The following is a 22,015-nucleotide window of genomic DNA, read 5'->3' on the forward strand; positions in this document are numbered from 1 at the left end:
CCTTACCCTGCTGAATAAGCAGTAACATTATATGTTACACAGGGAATGAGCTTTATTCCATTGAATAAACAGCCACTCTGTGCAGCAACATAGTGAGTTATCCTTAACCACAGTTACACATTTCAGAATGTATTAATGTTGTTGAGTATCCAGTCTTGCTAGAAGTGGCTAGTTGACCTTTTGCAGGGTTTTGATGTTCTTCTGGTTCCCTCTGCTGTAGCATCACCCCTGGAGATGACGTCTGTGCTGCCTCTTCAGGAAGAGAATCGTATTTTGCAGCAGGAGTTATCCCGTGTGGAGGATCTCCTGGCTCAGAGCCGGGCCGAGCGAGATGAGCTGGCAATTAAATACAATGCCATCAGTGAACGGGTAAGTGACCCAAAAACACCTATGGGTTGATAAGTCATGACTTTGTGCCGGAGGTGGCTTAGGCCGGATTAGGCAATGTCATTTCAAAATATTCAGTGCAAGGAATACCAAATCTCTGACCTACTGTATTCAAGGCATTTATGTGACTGTTTCACGGTGACACAGAACAGTAGGTTCATGCTCTGTTAATTGGTAGTGGGCCACTTTCCTGAACTGGTGCAATTCCAGTTCAGGATTTGTAGTAGTGCAGGAATCCATAGTTTGCTAGAGAGTTCCGGGGTTTTGACCCAGTGATAATGTGGTCATAGAATCATAGAATCCCTATGGTGCAGAAGGTGGCCGACAACAACAATCCCACCCAGGTCCTATTCATGTAACCCCATATATTTACCATCCTAATCCCCCTGACACTAAGGGACAATTTACATGACCAATCTACTTAACCCACACATCTTTGGACTGTGAGAGGAATCCGGAGCATCCAGAGTTAAGTCATATCTCTAAGTCAGGACAGTGTGAGACCTGGAGGGGAACTTGGAGATGGTGCCACCCTTGCCCTTCTTGGTGGTGGAGGGCGTGTATTTAAAGGGGGCTGCCAACGAAGCCGTAGCACATGCTGCATTGGGTCCTGTAGATGGTACACTCTGTCAGATGTGGCTCAGTGTGTTTCAAACTCACCTCAGAAGGACACGGTTCAAATCTCACTTCAGAGCATTTAAGATGACATCTCGTTGAAGGGGTGCTGCCCTTTGGCAGATATGGTAAACCAAGGCCATACCTGTTCCTGCAGGTGGATGTAAAAGATCCCATGGCACTATTTATTTCAAAGAAGAGCAAGGGGTTTTATTCGCCAGTGTTCTGACCAATATTTCATAGAATCATAGAATCCTACAAGGCTGAATGGCCTCCTTCTGCACATCAGGCCTGCACCAACAACAATCCCACCTAGGTCCTACCGCCCTAACCCTGTAAGCTGACATATTCACCCTGCACATTGCTCTGACCCTAAGGGCCCATTTAGCATGGCCAATCCATCTAACCTGCTCATCTTTGGACTTGGAATATTTTTCTTTGGATATTTATCCCTTGACCAAAAGAAACATTATCTGGTCGTTATCACCATCGCTGTTTGTGGTGTTTTGCTGAGCACATATTGGCTGCCCAGCTTGTTGTAATGTGTTAGGGGGCAGCACGGTGGCACAGTGGTTTGCAGTGCCGCCTCATAGCTCATGGGACACAGGTTCGATTCCTGGCTTGGGTCACTGTCTGTATGGAGTTTGCACATTCTCCCGTGTCTGCGTGGGTTTCCTCCCAGGTGCTTTGGATTCCTCCCACAGTTCAAAGATGTGCGGGTTAGGTCAATTGCCTATGCTAAATTCTCCCTCGGTATATTTGAACAGGCACCGGAGTGTGGGAATTTTCGCAGTAACTTCATTGCAGTGTTAATGTAAGGCTACTTGTGACACTAATAAATAAACATTAAAGACAAGTGGCTGCATTTCCAAAAGTGCTTCGTTGTCTGTAGACTGCTTTGGGATGTCCTGAGCTCTTAAAGAATTTTTCCTTCCTATAGGTGAGAACCAACCTCGAAATGTATTTCTGCCCCGTCAGCCTGGTTTTTCCTTCAGTTGACTCCGATTGTAGAAAGTAGCCTGTTGTACTCCCCATTGGTGTGATTGCCCCATGACTTGGCACTAGGCACCTTGTTTGGGATTGCAAGCTGTGTTTAAGCTGCTGCCACGGATTCATCTCCTGTGAGGAATGTGCTTGTGTTTCAGGACTGTGGCGAGTGGAGGCAGCGGCTCAGGAGCAGTTGGCTTGCCTGGACTTGCCTCTCCTTTTGAGTAACTCATTGGCATGTCTGAACCTGCCTCAGAATGGGCCTGAGATTTGACATTGCAGATTGTTTCTAATTTAAGGCCCGTGATACGCTTGCAACACCTCACATTCTGCGCTACTGCAATGGGTCACAAGCCTGACTACCTGGAAGCCTCAGGTTTCACTTTCGAGTTTCCCACTGAGCTCTGTTGGTTGTGGTGTTGAGCCGTACAGACTGGGTGAGTTCCAGCTGATGCAGTGGACTTGCATCAAGTCTCCGTAGCCCAAACACAAATTATAGAGACCAAGCAATAAAATATTTCCTTGAAGTGGTTCTGATTTGAGCAAGCATGCATCAGCTGTCAAATACAAAGTGACACTTTAAACCCATTTATCGTGGAATCCCTACAGTGCGGAAGGAAGTCATTCGGCCCATCGGGTTTGCACCAAGAACAATCCCACCTAGATCCTATCCCCATAACCCCCACAAATTTATTCCGCTAATACCTCTAATCTATGCATCCCAGGACACCAAGGGTCAATTTAACATGGCCAATGCACCTAACCCGCACATGTTAGGCTGTGGGAGGAAACCCATGTAGACACGGGGAGAACGTGCAAACAGACAGTGACCCAAGCCGGGAATTGAACCCAGGTCCCTGGAGCTATAAGGTAGTGCGCTAACCACTGTGCCACCCTGCTGCCCTGATCCGAGCTTAAACTTTTCTGCAATTTTCAGCATTGGAGATCATTCAGCCCATCATATCTGTGCTGAAATGCTTTTCTGGAGCAATGCCAAACTAATCCCGCTGCCTTACCTTCACCCCTCACTTTCAAATATATACCCAGTTTTCTTTTAAAACACGTAATGGTCTCTGCCTCAATATTTATTTCAGAATGTCTGCCATGAAGTACCTCCATGAGGGCATCAAGTGAGGGCGTGATTGGGGTTTCACTGCAATGCCTGTCTTGATGTAATATTCTGCCCATCGTTACGGTCAGCACGCACTCCCTCACTCACAGTCACAGTCACACTCTCTGGCACTTGCTCCAACACGCACACAGTTTGCTGGCACATTTGAAGCCTTCCATATCCAGTGGGCAGCGCAGGGACTGGGGTTTGTTATCAACCCCTTTTATTTTGTTTTGATGTTTTAAATTTTCTTTGAAATCCTATTAGGAGCATAAGAAATAGGAGCAGGAGTAGGCCGTCTAGCCCTTCGAGCCAGCCCCGCCATTCAATAAGATCATGGCTGATCTGAAGTGGATCAGTTCCACTTTCCCGCTTTCTTCCCATAACCCTTAATTCCTTTGTCTATCAGAAACCTATCTACCCGTGACTTAAAATATATTCAGTGATGTAGCCTCCACCACTTCAATGGGCAGAGAATTCCAGAGACTCACCACCCTTTGAGTGAAGAAGTTCCTCCTCAACTCTGATCTAAACTGCCCCCTCCTTACTTTGAGGCTGTGCCCTCTAGTTCTGCTATCCTTTCTAAGCGGGAAGAATCTCTCTACCTCTACCCTATCCACCCCCTTCATTACTTTATACGTCTCTACAAGATCCCCCCTCAGCCTTCTAAACTCCAACGAGTACAGACCCAGTCTATTCAATCTCTCCTCATAGGCTAGCCACCTCATCGCCGGTAACAGCCTAGTGAACCTTCTCTGCACTCCCTCCAAGGCCAATATATCCTTACGCAAATGCAGTGACCAAAACTGCACACAGTACTCCAGTTGCGGCCTCACCAGTGCCCTGTACAGTTTATTTTGATGCAGTGTCCCTTTAAGGAATTGCACCTTTAACTTATCGCACAGTGTGTTGATTTAGTTCATTTGGTAAATGCAAGGAAACGCACGGGGAATGGCCGCTTGAATGGGTATCAGAGAGTGGCTGGGGCCTATGGAACCTGATGACTCTCTCCCTCCACAGATTGAAGGAATTTGGACCAAGCCAAAACAAAAAGACCCTGAAGGAAATGACAGCAGGGTTTGAGTTCAGAAGTGCTTCAAAAAAAAAGTGGTATTTTACTTATGAAAACTAGCCATAGAGTCATTGCTGCATAGAAAGAGGCCATTTGACCCTTCAAGGTCATACTGGCCCCCCCATAGAGCATTCCAGGGCAGTGGGGATTCCCCTACTCAATCCCTGTCACTCTGTAAATTTATTTCCTTTACCTGAGGAAATAATTGATTGTCACTTTCTCTGTTTCCTGCAGCCTGGGTAGACAGTGAGTTTGAGGATATTAATTCCCTTTAATCCCCTCCCGCAGGCTGTCAGAGAGCTGCGAACCCTTTGCTTTATCCTGGCTTTATGAGTATTTCCCAGCAATCAGCTGACTTCCTTCCAGTTCCTACAGCAGGCACACCCACCGCACCCCCCCAGGCCAGGCTTCTTTTCATATTACAAGAACAACACAATCCTTAGCTGGGTTGCCATGGCTGCAGCCACTCAGGGAGGCCACTGACGTTCGAGTGTATGGTGGAGTCTTATTGGTATGGAAATTTCTAGAAGACAGCAATATTAAAAAAGCTGACCATCTGGGCCTGCAGGGACAGGGGGCTTGAGTTGACAAAAATAATTGCGAGTGTTTCCGCCCCCCACCCCTGTACAGTCTGCGGAAACCATAGTTCTGCCGTCTCTGTGGCACTTGCTGCATTAGTTAGCAGTTTAACCGTAAACTGGCTGGGGTATTTCCCTAAACATGGATCACAGATATTCATGAATTGAACCTTGGCAAGAATTTGGCACAGATGGGAGACACTGAAGACCCCCTCTCCGTCCTGATGGTTGTTGAGCTACAACTAAGATATTATAGGGCAGCACAGTGGTACAGTGGTTAGCACTGCTGCCTCACAGCATCAGGGACCCGGGTTCGATTCCCGGGTCACTGTGTGTGCGGAGTCTGCCTGTTCATCCCGCACTTGCATGAGTTTCCTCTGGTTGCTCCCGTTTCCGCACTCAGTCCAAAAGATGTGCTGGTTAACTGCATTGGCCATGCTAAATTCTCCCTCAATGTACCTGAACAGGCGCTGGAGTGTGGCAACTTGGCATTTTCACAGTAACTTCATTGCAGTGTTAATGTAAGCCTATTTGTGCCACTAATAAATAAACATAAAACATGAACATATTGGTGCAGATTCCCGACCAGTGGAAACAAGCGGTCAGTGGCAAAACTGGGGCTCCCCTGACCCACGGGGGCCCAGGCACCACAAGTCGGTGTGGGTTTGCACAACGAGCATTTGCACTTCGCGGGACCTATCCCGGATTTTCCTCATGACCAGGTATCAAGCCACTACAGTGGTACCAAACTCCAGTGCCTTCAGGAAAAAAGATTAACGGGAGAAACCCAAAGGAAGTAAGGAGAGGAAGTGAGAGAAAATTGAGCAGTAGCGAGAAGAAAACATATTGACGTTGCCCCCTTTCGAGTGGCTCATCAGATCTATCCAGTGAGTAACTTGAGCCAATTGGAACAGGAAGGTCTCAGGTTTAACCCTTGAGTATCTGTTCAGAGGCTATTCATTTAATGAGTCCAGCTTTAGCTTTTAACCTTGGTGAATCTAGGGTTTTGAGGACCTGCGGAAAGTCAGTGGTCATTTCTCTGGCGAACAGACTCGAAATGTTGGCTGTACTCTCTCCCCACAGCTGCGGTCAGACCTGCTGAGATTTTCCAGCATTTTCTGTTTTTGTCTTTTCTCTGGCCTGCCGCACCTCCTCTGCAGCGCGTCCTGGCATGGCAGAGGTGGAAAACCTCAGCCTAGAAGCGGGAGGGGAAAATCAGTGAGGGTTTTGCCCCTGATTGTGATTCAGTCTTTAGGTGGCACTGTGGTTAGCATTGCTGCCAGGGACCCAGCTTTGATGCCCAGCTCGGCTCACTGTCCGCGTGGAATTTGCAAGCTCTCCCGTGTCCGGGTGCTCCAGTTTCCTCCCACAGTCCAAAGGTGTGCAGGTTAGGTGATTGGCCATAGTAAATTGACCCTAGTGTTAGGGGGATTAGCAGGGTAAATATGGGCGGGCTATGGGGATTGGGCCTGGGTGGGATTGTGGTTATTGAAGACTTGATGGGCTGAATGGCCTCCTTCTGCAATGTAGTGATTCTATGATTTCTCCACCCCCCCCATCCCCAAGCCCTACCACTGTAACCTGGATTAGACTCCACTGTGGTGTGGTGCTGAGACATGGGCCAAGGGTTTCCATATGGGAGGGGGTGGGAGGGCAACTTCTGTCTGCCACGGAAATGAACCGTCCCTCTAGTGCCAGTATGATCTGCAAGCTGAGGGGAGGATTCTTCAAGGAAGGATTTGGAGCCAGGCTGGGAGGCAGACACTTTTGCTGCAGAGAGAGTGGGGAGGGAGTGGGGGAGCCAAGTGGGGACTTTCTACTGCATGGGGAAGGAGGAGGTCCCAAAGCTGCTCGAGGAAAATAGTATTGTTTTTATTTCTGCTGCTGGAGTTTGTTCATGGTTGCCCCCTCTGGGTGCTTACGTAAGCTCCTCTGTAGCGATATCTCTCAAGGCTTCCTCTACTGATGAGTGAATGCTGAACAATGTTGAGCAGCTCTCTGAGTCGAGCTCCCCCATGCCAGGCAGGTGGCAGGAACACAGATGTCTCATTCACTGGCGTGTCATTTGCCCAGGGTCATTCACGTATGGGTGTGCACCTTGTATGTCCCCCAGGCTCTTCCTTTAGAATCAGTAAGAGGGATCAGGTGAATCACAAAGCAACACGTTTCCAGCCTGGGTTGCTCCATAACCGCTGAAAAATGGCCAGAGGCCTGGAGACCTGCACGGGGAAATGAAGAATGATCACTTGGGTTTTATTTATTCTTTTATGGGATGTGAGCATTGCTGGCAAGACCAGAAGACCAGCCTTAGTTGCCCATCTCTATTTGCCCTTGGGAGCAGTTAAGAGTCAACTGCGTTGTTTTGGAGCTGGTGTCTCATGTAGGCCACTGGGTAAGGACACGGAGTTCCTCCTCTAGAAGTCATTTGTGAACCAAATTGGGTTTCACATTGGCAGTTGTATGGTCACCATTGCTTAGACTAGCTTTACATTCCAGATTTATTAATTAAATTTAAATTCCACCAACTTGCCCTGATAGGATTTGAACCTCGGTCCCTAGAGCATTAGCCTGGGCCTCTGCATTACCAGGCTAGTGACATTACCACCGTACAACCATGTCCCCAAAATGGTGCATGTAGAACCGTAAACTCCACAGCAAACAACACCTTCGGGGTGGGGGGTGTGGAGGAGGAGGAATGTTTATCATGAAGGGCTTTTAAATTCTTAAAGTGGAGTGTTAGTGCCACCTGGCTCAGTAACTAAGACAGACAAGGACTGGGCCTAGAACAGTAGTAGTAGTCTCTAGCGTGGTCAGGTAGCAGCTGGGAGGTTAAGTTTGTCAACCTGTTTACAACTCGAGCAACACCAAGAGACTGCCTGCCTAAGCAGTTACCATAGAGACGAGCAGAATTTTTAAAACACTAGAGAGCCTTGCTGTAGCTTTACAAATATGTCCGAATCTCTCCCCGCCTCCCCCAGACTCGCACCAGGAGCAGCCTGAACCCTCACAGTCATCCACCCCGGGCCTGGATGTGAAGAAGGGGGTTAAGCAGGCAAGTAGCTGGGTCTGAAATGGAGAATTGTGTGCTGGGTGTTGCTAGGGAAACCTGAGTTTACTGGATTACCTCTGTTAGTGTGGGTCCGGCAGCGATAGATGTGTCAGATCAGCGGTGTATCGGTGTAACGAGAGAGTGAGTCCACCAGTAATGGGGATATGAGTCAGTCTGTAATGTGGTTCTAACCAACACACAAACATCTAGTACTATACCTAATAATGGAACTTGCTTTGCAGAGCTTTATTCTAAAGTGACCTATCAATCCATTCAGAAACTGTATTGACAATTGGTTTAATTTTTAATATTTACTTACCCTTTAATGTTGGCAGCTTTGACACAGGGTCACCTGGACTCAACGGCAGTTCTTTTCTCTCCTTACAGATGCTGCCAGACCTGCTGAGATTTTCCAGCATTTTCTGTTTTGGGTTCAGATTCCAGCATCCGCACTAATTTGCTTTTACCCCTTAATATTAATTCCCTTTCTCCAGTTACCCTTTCATCCACAGCCTTGCTTGCTCTGTCTTTTCCTGATGCATTTTCTCGGATCTCCACATGGCTTCCAACTATTTGGCCATGTCTGACTGTTAACCCCGTGCTTTACTGTGAAGTTTCCATGGTAATGCACTGTTACCTGGACCATTCCCCGATCTCCGATTGTTACCTGACTAAGAGAGGAGCCAGGATTGCGAAGCTCAGTGCAGCGTGTGCCAGTCCTGAGAATTAGTTATAATTCCAGAGGTTCAGTTGGTTAAAGCATTGTCTCATGTAGTGCGCTGTGAAACCATACAGACTAGGACAGGGTTAGGTAGTGGTATGATGACATTGTCACTGGACCAGTAATCCAGGGTTTGCAATAATGCCCTGGGGACCTCGGCAGAGGATGAAATTTGAATCCAATAAATTCTGGAATCAAAAGCCTTATGAAACCATTGCAAATTGTCGTAAAGACCCAACTGGTTCAATAATGCCCTTTAAAAAATCTGCCAGCTTTACCTGTTCTGGCCTACCTGTGACTCCAGATTCACAGAAGTGTGGTTGACTCTTAAATGCCCTTTGAAATGGCCTGGCAATGTGTCAGCAAGCCACTCAGTTCAAAGGCAGTTAGGGATGGGCAATAAATGCTGGCCCAGCCAACGTCACCCCCAATCCCACATGAATAAAATAACATCTCTATAATTAATTAGAGGCGCCACAATGATTAATGTCTGCCCTCCTGGGTTAGAGAGAGGAGCAGTCTGCCTAGGTTACCAATTCTCTTTCTGCTTCCTGAACCCCTGTCAGAAAGTCCATGGTTGAGTACAGGGTAGAGCCTGACTCTGTTGCTGTGTAAGGATCCTACTGAATTATGTTCACATGATGGAGTGAATTCCTTTTCTGTTTGAAATCCTTGATGGGACGTGGGCATCACTAACTGAGCCAGCATTCATTGCTCATCCCTAATTGTCCCTGAACTGAGTGGTTTGCTAGGCCATTTCGGAGGGCATTTAAGAGTCAACCACATTACTATGGATCTGGAGTCACATAATGGGAGACGATGGCCTCGTGGTATTATTAATCCAGAAACTCAGCTAATATTCTGGGGACCGGTGTTCGAATGCCACCGCAGCAGATAGTGGAATTAGAATCCAGAAAAAAAAATCTTGAATTAAGAATCTACTGATGACTATGAAACTGCTGTCGATTGTTGGAATAAGCCAGCTGGTTCACTAATGTCCTTTAGGGAGGAAATCTGCTATCCTTACCTGGTCTGGCCTATGTGTGACTCCAGAGCCACAGCAATGTGGTTGATTCTCAATTGCCTGCTCAGCTCAAGGGTAACTAGGGATGGGCAATAAATGCTGGCCAGCCAATGACACCCATGTCCCACAAATAAATTTAAAAAAAAAGGCCAGACCAGATAAGGACAGCAGATTTCTTAAAGGGCACTAATGCATCAGCTGGGTTGGGAAGGGTGTAAATTTTATCTTAGAGTCATAAAGAGTTAGTTGGTCTGGCTGCTTGAGATATGCATGTTTAATGATTGTACTCTGGTCGAGGTACATGTGAGGTGTCAGTAGTTAGTTGTTTCTATTGTTTCTCTGTCGCAGCACTGGAGGAGGCTCTCCACTCAGAGGGTAAAGAGGCAGTAACAGCCCCTAATGTGGGTATATCACCTGTATCTTCAGATGTCATAAGTTAGATAACTGATGGAGAATCTTAGAACACCTACAGCACAGAACAAGACCATTCAGCCCATCAAGACTGCACCAACAACAATCCCACCCAGGCCATATCCCCTTAACTCCATGTAGTCACCCTGCTAACCATCCTGACAATTTACCATTGTCACTCAATCTAACCCACACATCTTGAGTTTGACAGGGGCTGGGGAAATAGGTATAGAAGTCATTGAATCCCTACAGTGCAGAAGGAGGCCATTCAACCCATCGAGTCTGTACCAACCACAATCCCACCCAGGCCATTTCCCCACAACCCCATGTATTTACACTGGCTAGTCACACTGACACCGGGGTCAATTTATCATGGCCAATCCACCTAACCCGCACATCTTTGAACTGTGGGAGGAAACCAGAGCACCCGGAGGAAACCCACGCAAACACGGGAAGAACATGCAAACTTCACATAGACAGTGACCGAAGCCGGGACTCGAACCCGGGTCCCTGGCGCTGTGAGGCAGCAGTGCTAACCACTGTGCCACCATGCTGCCCAAGTTAACTTTGATTTGATTTATTATTGTCACATGTATTAGCATACAAATGAAAAGTATAGTTTATTGCATGCAATACAGACAAAGCATATCGAAAGGAGAGGATGCAGAATGTAGTTTTTTGATTTGATTTGATTTATTGTTTTCACATGTATTAGCATACAGTGAAAAGTATTGTTTCTTGGTGCATTATACAGACAAAGCATACTGTGCATAGGGAAGGAAAGGAAAGAGTGCAGAATGTAGTGATAGCTTGGGTGTAGAGAAAGGTCAACTTGATGTAAGGTGGGTCCATTCAAAAGTCTGGTGGCAGCAGGGAAGGAGCTGTTTTTGAATCAGTTGGCATGTGATCTCAGACATTGAAAAAGATGGAAGAGAATATATCTGGGGTGCATGGGATCCTTGATTATGCAACTGGAAGTGTAGACAGTGCCAATACATGGGAGGCTGGTTTGAGTGATGGACTGGCTTACAGTCACAACTAGGGTGTAGAAAAAGATCACCGTAGTATATGGTAGGTCCATTCAAAAGTCTGATGGAGCAGGGCAGAAGCTGTTCTTCAGTCAGCTGGTACATATCAGGTCAAGTAAAGGCTTTGAATGTGGCAGGCCTTTGTAATAGGGACACAGGATATTTTAATAAAATATCCTTTGTAATTTCTACTGCCAGAAATATCTTTAGTAAAGATTTCCCTGCCGGTTTCCTGTTTGGAGTTCCTGTTTGGAAGTGTGTGAATGTCGGGCCGGGATAGGCTTCTCTCTCCTTGAATTCAGTCTTAAAAGGAAACTCGACAAGGAAGTAGGCTGCCTTTGAATATCGGATATTCCAAAATCCTGCTTAGCGAAAACTCTGAGCTTCCACCTCTTGTTCTGCGTACGAGTCCTCAAAAAAGAATAACCTCGACCTAGGTAACATGCATCGAATAAATAAGGCAGATTTCAGCAGCAGGGAGAGTTCTGAGTGTGGCCAGCCCATAGTATGTGCAGTGCTTGAGCAGCAGTGATAGGAGTGACAGACCTATAAAAGGCTCACTGAGCTGCAAGGGGAGGGCCTCACTGGGAGTGATGCATTCGCTATAGCTGCTGTCACCAATCGGAAGCATACAGTAGCCGTAATACTTGTGTAGATGCATTGATTTCATTGTAGTAGATACTACAGTGACATTAATGATCCTGTAGTAGATACAGGCTGGAATTCCCCAATGTTGTTCGCCCCACCACCATTGCCAGTGAGATAGGAGAATTTGGCACTTACCCAAAACTCCATTCACTGCAGCGGGACTGGAGAATCCCAGCCACAGGCAATGTCGGAGAACTGTGGCCATAATATTCACAAATGGCCCTCCAGTTCTCTTGGCTCCCTGTGTTAGAATGATAGAATATTACAGCCCACGTGCAGGTTATTTGATCCATTAACTTGACATCAGTGTTTTTCTCTGCGTTAAGCACCGTCTAATCCCAGTCTCCTGCTCGCTCACCTCTCACACATTACTACTACTTTTCTTCAAGTTGGTTTCTAATCCCTTTAAAGGAATTTCCAGACTCTTGCTTCTAACACACGGATGGCTAGGAATTCCAGATCCTAACCCCCACCTGTGTAAAGAGTTTTTCACAACTCCCGCTGAAATTCTGTTTGTGATTGTGTTGAACTTGTACCTCTGGGTAGGCCTGCCCAGTTTAATGGTTGACGAGCCTTGGAAGAACTTTGTGCAGAATTTGGTGATCTCAGCCGGGGGGGGGGGGGGGGGGGGGTGTGTGTCAGCGAGCGCGGCCCTCAGCTGGAAAGTGGGCATTAGGCTCAGGATTGGCTGTACCTGTTTTGTCCCTTACACGAGCAGCACGTCAACATTTACTATCCGGGCCCACACAGGAAGACCTGGTGACTTCGGCAAGATGTCAGAGGGCAGGTGGGACCTGTGGAACCGTATCTCATGCACAGCCACCCATCTTGCAGAGGATGTTGTAATCCTCGTCCCAACGGACAAAACCAATCAGTAAATAATCTTGTTAGCTCATCAAGTAGAAAATTGAACAATTTGAGGTGTACTTGTTCCAGCCTTGACTGATAGCTCTAGCTCTGTTTCCCTTCACACAGCTGGAGCAGGCCCTGAAACTGGAAACAGGGGAGAGGGAGCGCGAGAGTCTGGAAAACAAGACCCTGGCGCAGCAGAACATCGAGCTACGCCGGCGACTGGAGGAGGAACAGGCGTCATATAAACGTAAGCTTCAGGCCTACCAAGAGGGCCAGCAGCGACAGGCCCAACTGGTTCAGAAGCTTCAGTCTAAGGTAAAGAGATAAAGATAAGGTAAAGAGGAATTTTGAATCTGTATATCCATGAGCTTGTCTTGCCTGCCTGTCTGTCTTGACCCGACTGACTTCTATTCATTTTCAAACATGCAGGGGCGATTTTACCTAAAAAAAAATCTATGTGCCGAATAAGCATGAAAATTGGGAGCAAATCACACCCATTTTTTGGGAGAGATCCTAGGTGCAATCATGCAGCACTTAGGAAAAAACAATTAGGCAATGTGATTCTCACCAGTAGGGGGAGTGGGCAGAGCTTATTCACACTGGCAGGCTGGCTGCTGGTTCTAGGGGTGCCATTGTGCATGCACCTTGATCTCCCAGTGCACTATGTACAAGAATCTGTCACTCCCCTGCATTCTCTTGGACATCATCTCTCCCTGATTGCCACCGCCACTTGCCCCCCAGCCCTGCTTGCTGGCCCCGATATTCCCCATGGCTGATCACTAGCCCCGATATTCTTCCCCTACCGGCCAATCACTGGCTCCGATATCTCCTCCCCCGGCTGAACGCTGGCCCTGTATCCCCCTCCCCCCCCACTCCTGCTAATTACTGCCTGGTGGGCAGTGCCAGGTGCCTCGGTGGCAGTGCCAAGGTGGCACTGCCCCTGTCCAAGACCACCCGGGGTCTTCAGCGGCCCCCAGTCCCGCCAGTAAAGCCATATATCAGGTCCTTGTTGGTGGGAACCATATGTCAGGTCCTCGCCAGTGAGGACTCTGCAGGCAAGGATGTTAAGGCAAATGAACCTGAACAATTGCATCAGGGACTCACTGACAATATTAAAATAACCTAACAAATATTTAAATCAGCCTCACACCTGGGAAGGGCAGGAGGCTGATTACACGAGGCCAGGAACATCGAGAGCGGGAAACTGGGTGCAAACGTGGTTTTTCACCTCTCCTGATCTTACCGGCTCTCCACACCAGACAATTTCCTGAAGTTTCCAATTGGCGCTAACCATGTGATCACATAGTAATCAGAGAGCAGTGGACGGGGGTGGAGGGTAATTTTCACCGAGATGTATAAAGGCAGCTGTATGAACATTTTTCTCAGTCAGCGATTTATTGCTCTAATTCAGCTAACGTTGCTGTTTAAAATTTTTTTTACTCCATTCTTAAAGTTACAAAGCCAATGAGCAGAGTGGACTTGGCAACCCCAAATCCATTCCTTGTACGCTTCAAAAACCAAATTCAAATTGAATCCAAGTCACGGTCCCCACGAGAGAGACAGACAACATCCGAGCTGACAAGATAAGGCCCTGCACCCCATCTTGGACTTGATCTGGTGCTTGATCGTGGTGAAAAGGCTAACATTGCCACCTGACACGCAGGCATATTTTCAAAGCAGGAAGAACAAATTTAGGATTGATATCAGGAGGTAACTCACACAGAGAATGGTACATTGAGAGTGGCTGCATGCTCTGAGGTAGATGAGTTTTGCCAAGTGACCTTCCTCCTTCAACCCGTACCTGTCTTGTTGCATGTGAGGAAAGGGTGGTGATCCTGCTGTGCATTGTGGGTTCACAGTGTGCATTTTGGGATTGCGTTGGTGCATTATGGGGTGGGTGCCTTTGCATTGTGGGACTGACGGTGTTGCTTCAAACGGCAGGTCCTTCAGTACAAGAAGAAATGTGGCGAGGTGGAGCAACAACTGATCGAGAAAGCCACAGAGTTGGAGCAGCACCGACTCTCTGTAAGTGCAATGGTGGAAAGGTTGCTCCAACTGGTAAAGTCTCCCCATTTTCCCCCCCCACCCCAAAAATAACACAAAAGGTGCCCACAGATTGGCATTGCAATAACGCACATTGATTGAGCCTGTTTAAAACAAATGGGTGGTTACCAGGGTGATGGGGCATAACAGTTAATCCATTTTATGGAAGTTGATTCCTGAGCCATAATTCAATACAGGAGCACATTTTCATTGGATGGAATTTTACATCCTTTCCTGCCCAGTCTCAATTTTTAGTTTGATCAAGGAGTCAAATAGAAAAAATGAATTTTCTCAATCACAGTGGGAAGTAACCTCACAATTTGAAGAGACCGTTTGAATTGGGGCACCTTCCACTCAGAAGCCTGGGAGCTCTGGTCTTCCCCTGTCCACAGCCTACCGCCAACACCGAGATTGCCCCCTCTCCCAAAAACCCCCTTAGCAAGGGCATCCATTAACCTCCCGTCCCCGGGACCACTGATACTTACCTGAAAGGGACCCACATTCGATTTCTACTTCAGGTGACTGTCACTGGGGGGTTTCCTCTTCTCCCTGTGTCTGCGTGGGTTTCCTCTGGGTGCTCCAGTTTCCTCCCACAATCCAAAGATGTGTAGGTTGGGTGGATTGACCATGCTAAATTTGCCTCTTAGCGTCTGGGGTATTAGCAGGGTAAATACATGGGATTATGGGGCTAGGGCCTGTGTGGGATTGGTATCGGTGGAGGCTTGATGGGCCAAATGGCCTCTTTCCGCACTGTAATGCGGTCCCAGGACTTAGGCTCAGGCAGGACACTGCGACACCTTTTCAGGCCATTGCAGAGCTGTGTGTGTAGGGTTGAAGGGAGGGCTGTCAGGAGTCTCACCTGCAGCAATCGAAGCCCAGTTCAGTGTAAAATGGCAGCAAGCCTGTTGGATCGCATTCCCCACCGACACGGGATGGCGGGCACCGACGGCTTGTCATCCAGAGCATTCAGGCCATTGTTTTCAATCAACTTATCATCGTTTCTTCCTGAACATGAAATCTTTTTTACGTGGATCAAAATTTGAATTTTTTAATCCAACAATGTGTATGTAAAATTTATAAAGTACATTTCAAGAGGTGTATGTGGAGACTGTCTCTTTAAGACAGTACAGCATGACTTGGTGGCACAGTGATTAGCACTGCTGCCTCACAATGCCAGGGACCCGGGTTCGGTTCCCATCTTGGGTCACTGTCTGTGTGGAATCTGCATGTTCTCCCTGTGTCTACATGGGTTTCTTCCCACAGTCTGAAAGACTTGCTGGTTAGGTGCATTGGCTGTGCTAAATTCTCCCTCAGTGTACCCGAACAGGCGCTGGTGTGTGGTGACTGGGGGATTTTCACAGTAACTTCATTGCAGTGTTAATGTAAGCCTACTTGTGAACAATAATAAATAAGCTTAAACCCAGCAGAAGAGAGTCACCCAACTTAGGGATCAATGGAATCTGAGAGTGAGTGATCACCCTGGAGGGTGGAGTCCTCTCTCAGGCAGAATGCATCTGGAAGCCATGTAGTAAGCCTGGAAGAGCTGGAGCAGCGGGCTGGCTGCACTAAGGCAGCATAGGGCTGCAAACCCTAGTTTCTCTTATTCAGTAAATACTTTTCGTTCCTAACAGAGTCTGAAATCTCTTGGTGATGCCTGGAGTGCCACACTATGATACCAATGTTTTTGGGTAAATACATCATGAGGCACTCTCAGGTTACAATGCATTTTTATTACATTAAACAATTTCTGATACATACAGTTCAAGGGGCTTTACACTGGTTCCAGTTCCTCTGTGCGCTATGGTTAGAGAGCCCTAAACTATGTCCTTTTCCACTGAACATTTGTGGCAGGTTTCTGTGCGTAGTAGCTCCTGGACCTTGGAATGTGCCAGTCTACCAGATGTAGTCCTTGCATTTGAAGGCCAGCAGGTTTTGCACAGACCAAAGAGCATTTACTTTCACCGAGTTGACAGCCCTCCAACATCAGCTGATGCTCATCTGGGAAATGGGGAATAGGCAGGGTGCTGGAGTACAGAGCTGTGTGAGATGAACCTCGACAGGAACGTTGTCGGTGCAGACTCGATGGGCCAAATGGCCTCCTTCTGCACTGTAGGAATTCTATGATTCTAGGAAGAACTTCATTCCTTTCCAGATGTTCTGTGCAAACACGTATTCCAGAAGTTGAGGAGTGACAGTTCTTGTTCTTACTGCCTTGAGGACATATGCACTGACCCTGATTTTAAATTGTCAAGAAGAGTCTTTTATTATTAAAAAAGCAATAGACAATGTGATTTTTTTTTAACCATAATGTAAAAGACAGCCTGCCACCCCAAGGATGGAATAACCCCATTACAGTGAAACTTAATATTTTAGTGGGATTGCTCTTCAGAATCCGACTCCAACACAGAATCCAAAGGAATGATATGGAGCCAGTATTTCTTCCTGTGATGCGCTCAGATACCTTTGTATCTGACTCCAATCCCCATCAGGGTCTCGATAGGAGGTGACATGGTGGCACAGTGGTTAGCACTGCTGCCTCGCAACGCCAGGGACCCAGGTTCAATTCCGGCCTTGGGTGTCTGTCTGTATATGTGGGGTTTGCACATTTCTCCCCATGTCTGCGTGGGTTTCCTCCGGGTGCTCCAGTTTCCTCCCACATTCCAAAGATGTGCGGGTTAGGTTGATTGGCTATGCTAAATTGACCCGAGTGCTGGGGAATTAGCAGGGTAAACATGTGGTTTTATGGGAATGGTGCCTGGGTGGGATTGTGGTCGGTGCAGACTCAATGGGCTGAATGGCCTCCTTCTGCACTTATAGGGATTCTATGAAGACTGAGGGGTTGAATTGCAGTGCTTGTGAACTTGCAAGTGTATCCATAAAATTTTTCCCTGCTGGATGTTTATTAAAAGGGGAGGTGACGGTCTAGTGGTACTATCGTTAGAATATTAATCCTGAAACTTAACTAATGCTCTAGGGACCTGGGTTTGAATCCCGCCACAGCAGATGGTGGAATTTGAATTCAGTTAAAAATATTTGGAATTAAGAGTCTACTGATGACAGTGAAACCATTGTCAGAAAAACCTATCTGGTTCATGTCCTTTAGGGAAGGAAATCTGCCACCCTTACCTGGTCTGGTCTACACGTGACTCCAGAACCACAGCAGTATTGTTGACTCTCAACTGCCCTCTGAAATGGCCTATCAAGCCACTCAGCTCAAGGGCAACTACGGATGGGCAATGAAAATGCTGGCCCAGCCACCAAGGCCCATGTGCCATGAATGAATTAAGGAAAAAGAAATTCAAAGGGCAGAAACCCAGAGGAAATCTCCCTGAGCACATTCACCGCACAATGACATGGCATCAAGCAGACCCCCTTCCCCACATTATCTGCACACTTGTTTTAATTCAAGCCTGCGGTACTCTCCTCCACAGAGCCAGTTGGACCTCACAGAGTCACGACTGCGGCAGTCCGAAGAAGAACAGAGTAACGAACTGGAAAATACCCTCATCCGCCTGGAGGAAGAACAACAAAGGCAAGTGGGAGGATGAGTGCGTGCGTGCGTGTGCATGTCTATGTGCAAACATTGACCTGTCAGTGTGGCATCTGCATGTTCTGCCCATGTCTGCGTGGAGTTTCCTCGCTAAATTGCCCCCTAGTGTCAGGAGGATTAGCAAGGTAAATAGGTGGGGTAAGGGGGGATAGGGCCTGGCTGGGATTGTTGTTGGTGCAGGCTCAATGGGCTGAATGGCCTCGTTCTGCACTGTAGGGATTCAGTGACCCCCTATCCTAATTTCCGAAGCCTTTAGAAATATTTCCACAATCCCATGATGCCCTGTATTATTTTCAGGTGATTGAGAATCCTGAGACTGGGAGTGAGACACACACACACACACACACACACACACACACACACACACACACACACACACACACACACACACACACACACACACACACGCTATACACTGACTCCCTCACCCACTCCCTCACAAATACACTCCACATATACACCCTCCACTCTCTCCCACACAAGCATACACATATTCAATCACACACACACACTCACTCAAGTCACTCCCACACACACACACACACAAGCAGGTCTAGTTTGATGTTTCCCCTGCTCTGCTTTTAGAAGTGCCAGTCTGACCCAAGTCAACTCCATGCTGCGGGAACAGCTGGACCAGGCAAACTCTGCCAACCTTGCTCTGAGTGAGGACATTCGCAAACTGACTGCCGACTGGACTAAGGCACGGGAGGAACTCGAGCAGAAGGAGATGGAGTGGAGACAGGAAGAGGAGGTACTCACTGCAATCACACTCAGATGCCAACATTTTTAATATTTGTGTATGACACTCGGATTCGGATGCTGCTGATTTTGTCCACATTCTACAAGACATTAAAGATAACATATAGATAATGAATCTTATAAAGAAGCAGTGAGTTACAGAAGAGACATATGGAAACAGTGAGATATAGAGGAGACCATTAGGGACATAGGTAAGGCTATCATGGGGAATAGACCTCAGTGTAGCACTGTCTGACCCGGCCCTCAGCCCAGATCCAGTCCTCGGCGCAACACTGTTAAAAAGAAAATTTCCAGGTGAATTACAATTAGTTCCAATATTTTTAAATTCTCAAAAATAGTTTACTGAGCATTTAAAAATATTGGAAATAGTTGTAATTCAGTGTAACACTGTCTGATCCAGCCCTGAAAGTCACAGTGCAATTTATTAGAGTTAGTATGGTTTTATGAAAGGTAAATTGAGTTTGACTAATTCACTAGAGTTCCTTGAAGATGTAACAAGCAAACTGAATAATGGGGTCCTATAGATGTAGTGTGTCTGGACTTCCTGAAGGTCTTTGATAAGGTGCCACATAGAGTTAACTCACAAGGTAAGATCATAAAGGGTTAGGGGTGATTTATTAGCTTGGATAGAGGACAGGCTAACCAATAGAAAATAGAGAGTCAGGATAAATGGGTCATTTTCTGGTTGGCAGGATGTAACTAGTGGTGTGCCGCAGGGTTCGGTCCTCAAGCTCCAACTATTTACAATCGATATTAATGTCTTGGATATAGGGATAGCATGTATTACAGCCAAATTTGTAGATAACATTAAAATAGGTGGGAAAGCAAGTTGTGATGAGGGAATAAGAAATTTATAAATGGGTATGGAAAGGTTAGGTGAGTGGGCCCAAATCTGGCAGATGGAATTTAGCATGGAAAAGTGTGAGGTTGTCTGTTTTGGTTGGAGAATAAAAAGGCAATTTATTATCTAAATGGAGAGAAGCTTCAATATTCTTTAACGCAGAGGGATCTGGTGTCCTTATTCACGAATTGCAGAAAATTAGTATGCAGATACAGCAGGTAATAAGGAAGGGAAGTGGAAATTTGGCATTCATTGTTAATAGAATAGTGTCTAAAAGTATGGAGGTGCTGTCTGCAACTGTTTAGGACATTAAGACGGCATCTGGACAGTTTTGGTCCCCTTACTTGAGGAAGGCTATGAATGCATTGCAGAGAAGGTTCATTAGATTGATTCCAGGGATGAAGGACTTGTCTTGTGAAGAGAGGTTTAGAAGTTTAGGCCTGAACTCGCTGGAGTTTAGAGAACAAGAGACAATCTAATTGAGGTGTATGACATGCAAAAGGGAATTGACTGGAGACGATGTTTCCTCTTGTTGGACATTAATTAGAAATAGAGACCATAATTTTAAGCTAAGGGGCGGCAGATCGAAAACAGAAATGAGAAGGAATTACTTCACCCAAAGGGTCGTGAATCTGTGAAATTCTCTACCCCAGAGTGCAGTGGACAGCGGAGCACTGGACAAATTTAAGGAGGAGATAGAGAGGTTTTTAATTAGTAGAGGGATGAAGGGTTATGGGGAACGGACAGGAAAGTGGAGTTGAAGCCGAGATGAAATCAGCCACGATAGATATTGAATGACGGAGTCGAGGGGTTGAATTGCCTACTCCTGCCTCACAGCGCCGGGGTCCCCAGTTCAATTCCAGCCTGGGGCACTGCCTGTGGGGAGTTTGGAGATTCTCCCCATGTCTGCGTGAGTTTCCTCCGGGTGCTCCAGTTTCCTCCCACAATCCAAAGATGTGTGGGTTAGATTGATTGGCCGTGGTAAATTGCTCCTTGGAGTCAGGGGGATTAGCAGGGTAAATACAGGGATAGGACCTGGGTGGGATTGTTGTAGGTGCAGGCTCAATGGGCTGAATGGCCTCCTTCTGCACTGTAGCGATTCTGTACTCCAGGTTGTTATGTTTTTTGATGGCAGTCAGGGATGTTGAGTCAGTGAGTGAGTGCGTTAACCTTACTGTATCTATAATTGTTTGCAGTCCTTTAACACATACTTCAGCAATGAACACAACCGCCTGCTGACACTCTGGAGACAGGTCGTGGGCTTCAGACGACACTTCTGTGAGATAAAATCGGCCAGTGAACGGTGAGAGACAGCGGTACAGTTCACGTAGCGATTGGCATGAGGGGCTGGGTGTCAGTGGAAGCCCAGGGTTTGGGGCTGTCATGTTGAGCTCTGCATATTGTTACTGTTGGTCCTGTGGTGTCAGGGGCTACAACTGTCAGATCAAAGGAGGAGAAGATCAGCTCCAGTACCTGCTCCCAGTCACTGTTCACCATGTCTTTCAGTAGCCTGTGTGATGTGACGTTAAAGAAGGACAGCTTTAACAAGCGGCATCTCCTGGGTGGAGTGCTGAACCTGCAGTGTAGCTGATCTAAATGAGGTGTTTAACAGTGAATCGTAGAATCATAGAAACTCTATAGTACAGAAAGAGGCCATTCAGCCCATCGAGTCTGCACCGACCACAACACTGCCCAGGCCCTACCCCCATATCCCTACATATTTACCTGCTAATTCCTCTAACCTACGCATCTCAGGACACTAAGGGGCAATTTTAGCATGGCCAATCAACCTAACCCGCACATCTTTGGACCATGGGAGGAAACTGGAGCACCCAGAGGAAACCCACACAGACCACAAGGAGAACGTGCAAACTCCACATAGACAGTGACCTAAGCCGGGAATCGAACCCGGGTCCCTGGCTCTGTGAGGCAGCAGTGCTAACCACTGTGCTACCGTGCCGCCCAATCTGATAGGTTTTCACTGGGCCATGGTATGGGGTGTTGCAGAGTCATGGTGGTTTCACAGAGTTAAGCTGCTGCAGATGACTAGATACTTTAGGAACAGTTTGCTGCGTGTTTTAGGTTAACAGGGTCCAAGCTCAATTCTACAATTCAGCCGTCAAAATGTGCTGCAAATTCCATGATCTGATTGAGCAAAGTTGGTTGTGGAAGCAATGATCTTATTAGAAAGGTACCTGAAGAAATGGGGATGAAATTAAATAGGAATAGACGGTATTGGGCGGAATTCTCCAGCCGCGCTGATCTAAAAGCCGGAAATTCCCGCCCAACTGTCAACAGGGTTTCACATTGTCCGGAACCTGCCCGCTAATATTCAGGAT

The 22,015-nt window shown here is 47.0% G+C and overlaps 1 protein-coding gene across 4 annotated transcripts in view; it reads left to right on the plus strand.

Annotated features, from left to right (window-relative positions):
- Positions 1-22,015, plus strand: part of crocc (ciliary rootlet coiled-coil, rootletin) — a 108,003-nt gene that overhangs the window by 15,992 nt on the left and 69,996 nt on the right. For 3 of the 4 annotated variants that reach the window (XM_080215470.1, XM_080215467.1, XM_080215468.1), the window contains exons 3-8: positions 221-369; positions 12,607-12,798; positions 14,425-14,508; positions 17,958-18,058; positions 18,662-18,827; positions 20,873-20,979. In XM_080215470.1, the coding sequence (XP_080071596.1) occupies positions 235-369; positions 12,607-12,798; positions 14,425-14,508; positions 17,958-18,058; positions 18,662-18,827; positions 20,873-20,979 (785 nt within the window). In that variant the 5' untranslated portion in view covers positions 221-234. The remainder of the gene's footprint in view (positions 1-220; positions 370-12,606; positions 12,799-14,424; positions 14,509-17,957; positions 18,059-18,661; positions 18,828-20,872; positions 20,980-22,015) is intronic. The other variant, XM_080215469.1, reaches the window with a different exon arrangement.

This window comes from Carcharhinus amblyrhynchos, chromosome 30 (genome assembly GCF_965287045.1).
Source record: "Carcharhinus amblyrhynchos chromosome 30, sCarAmb.v2.hapA, whole genome shotgun sequence".
Lineage (NCBI taxonomy): Eukaryota > Metazoa > Chordata > Chondrichthyes > Carcharhiniformes > Carcharhinidae > Carcharhinus > Carcharhinus amblyrhynchos.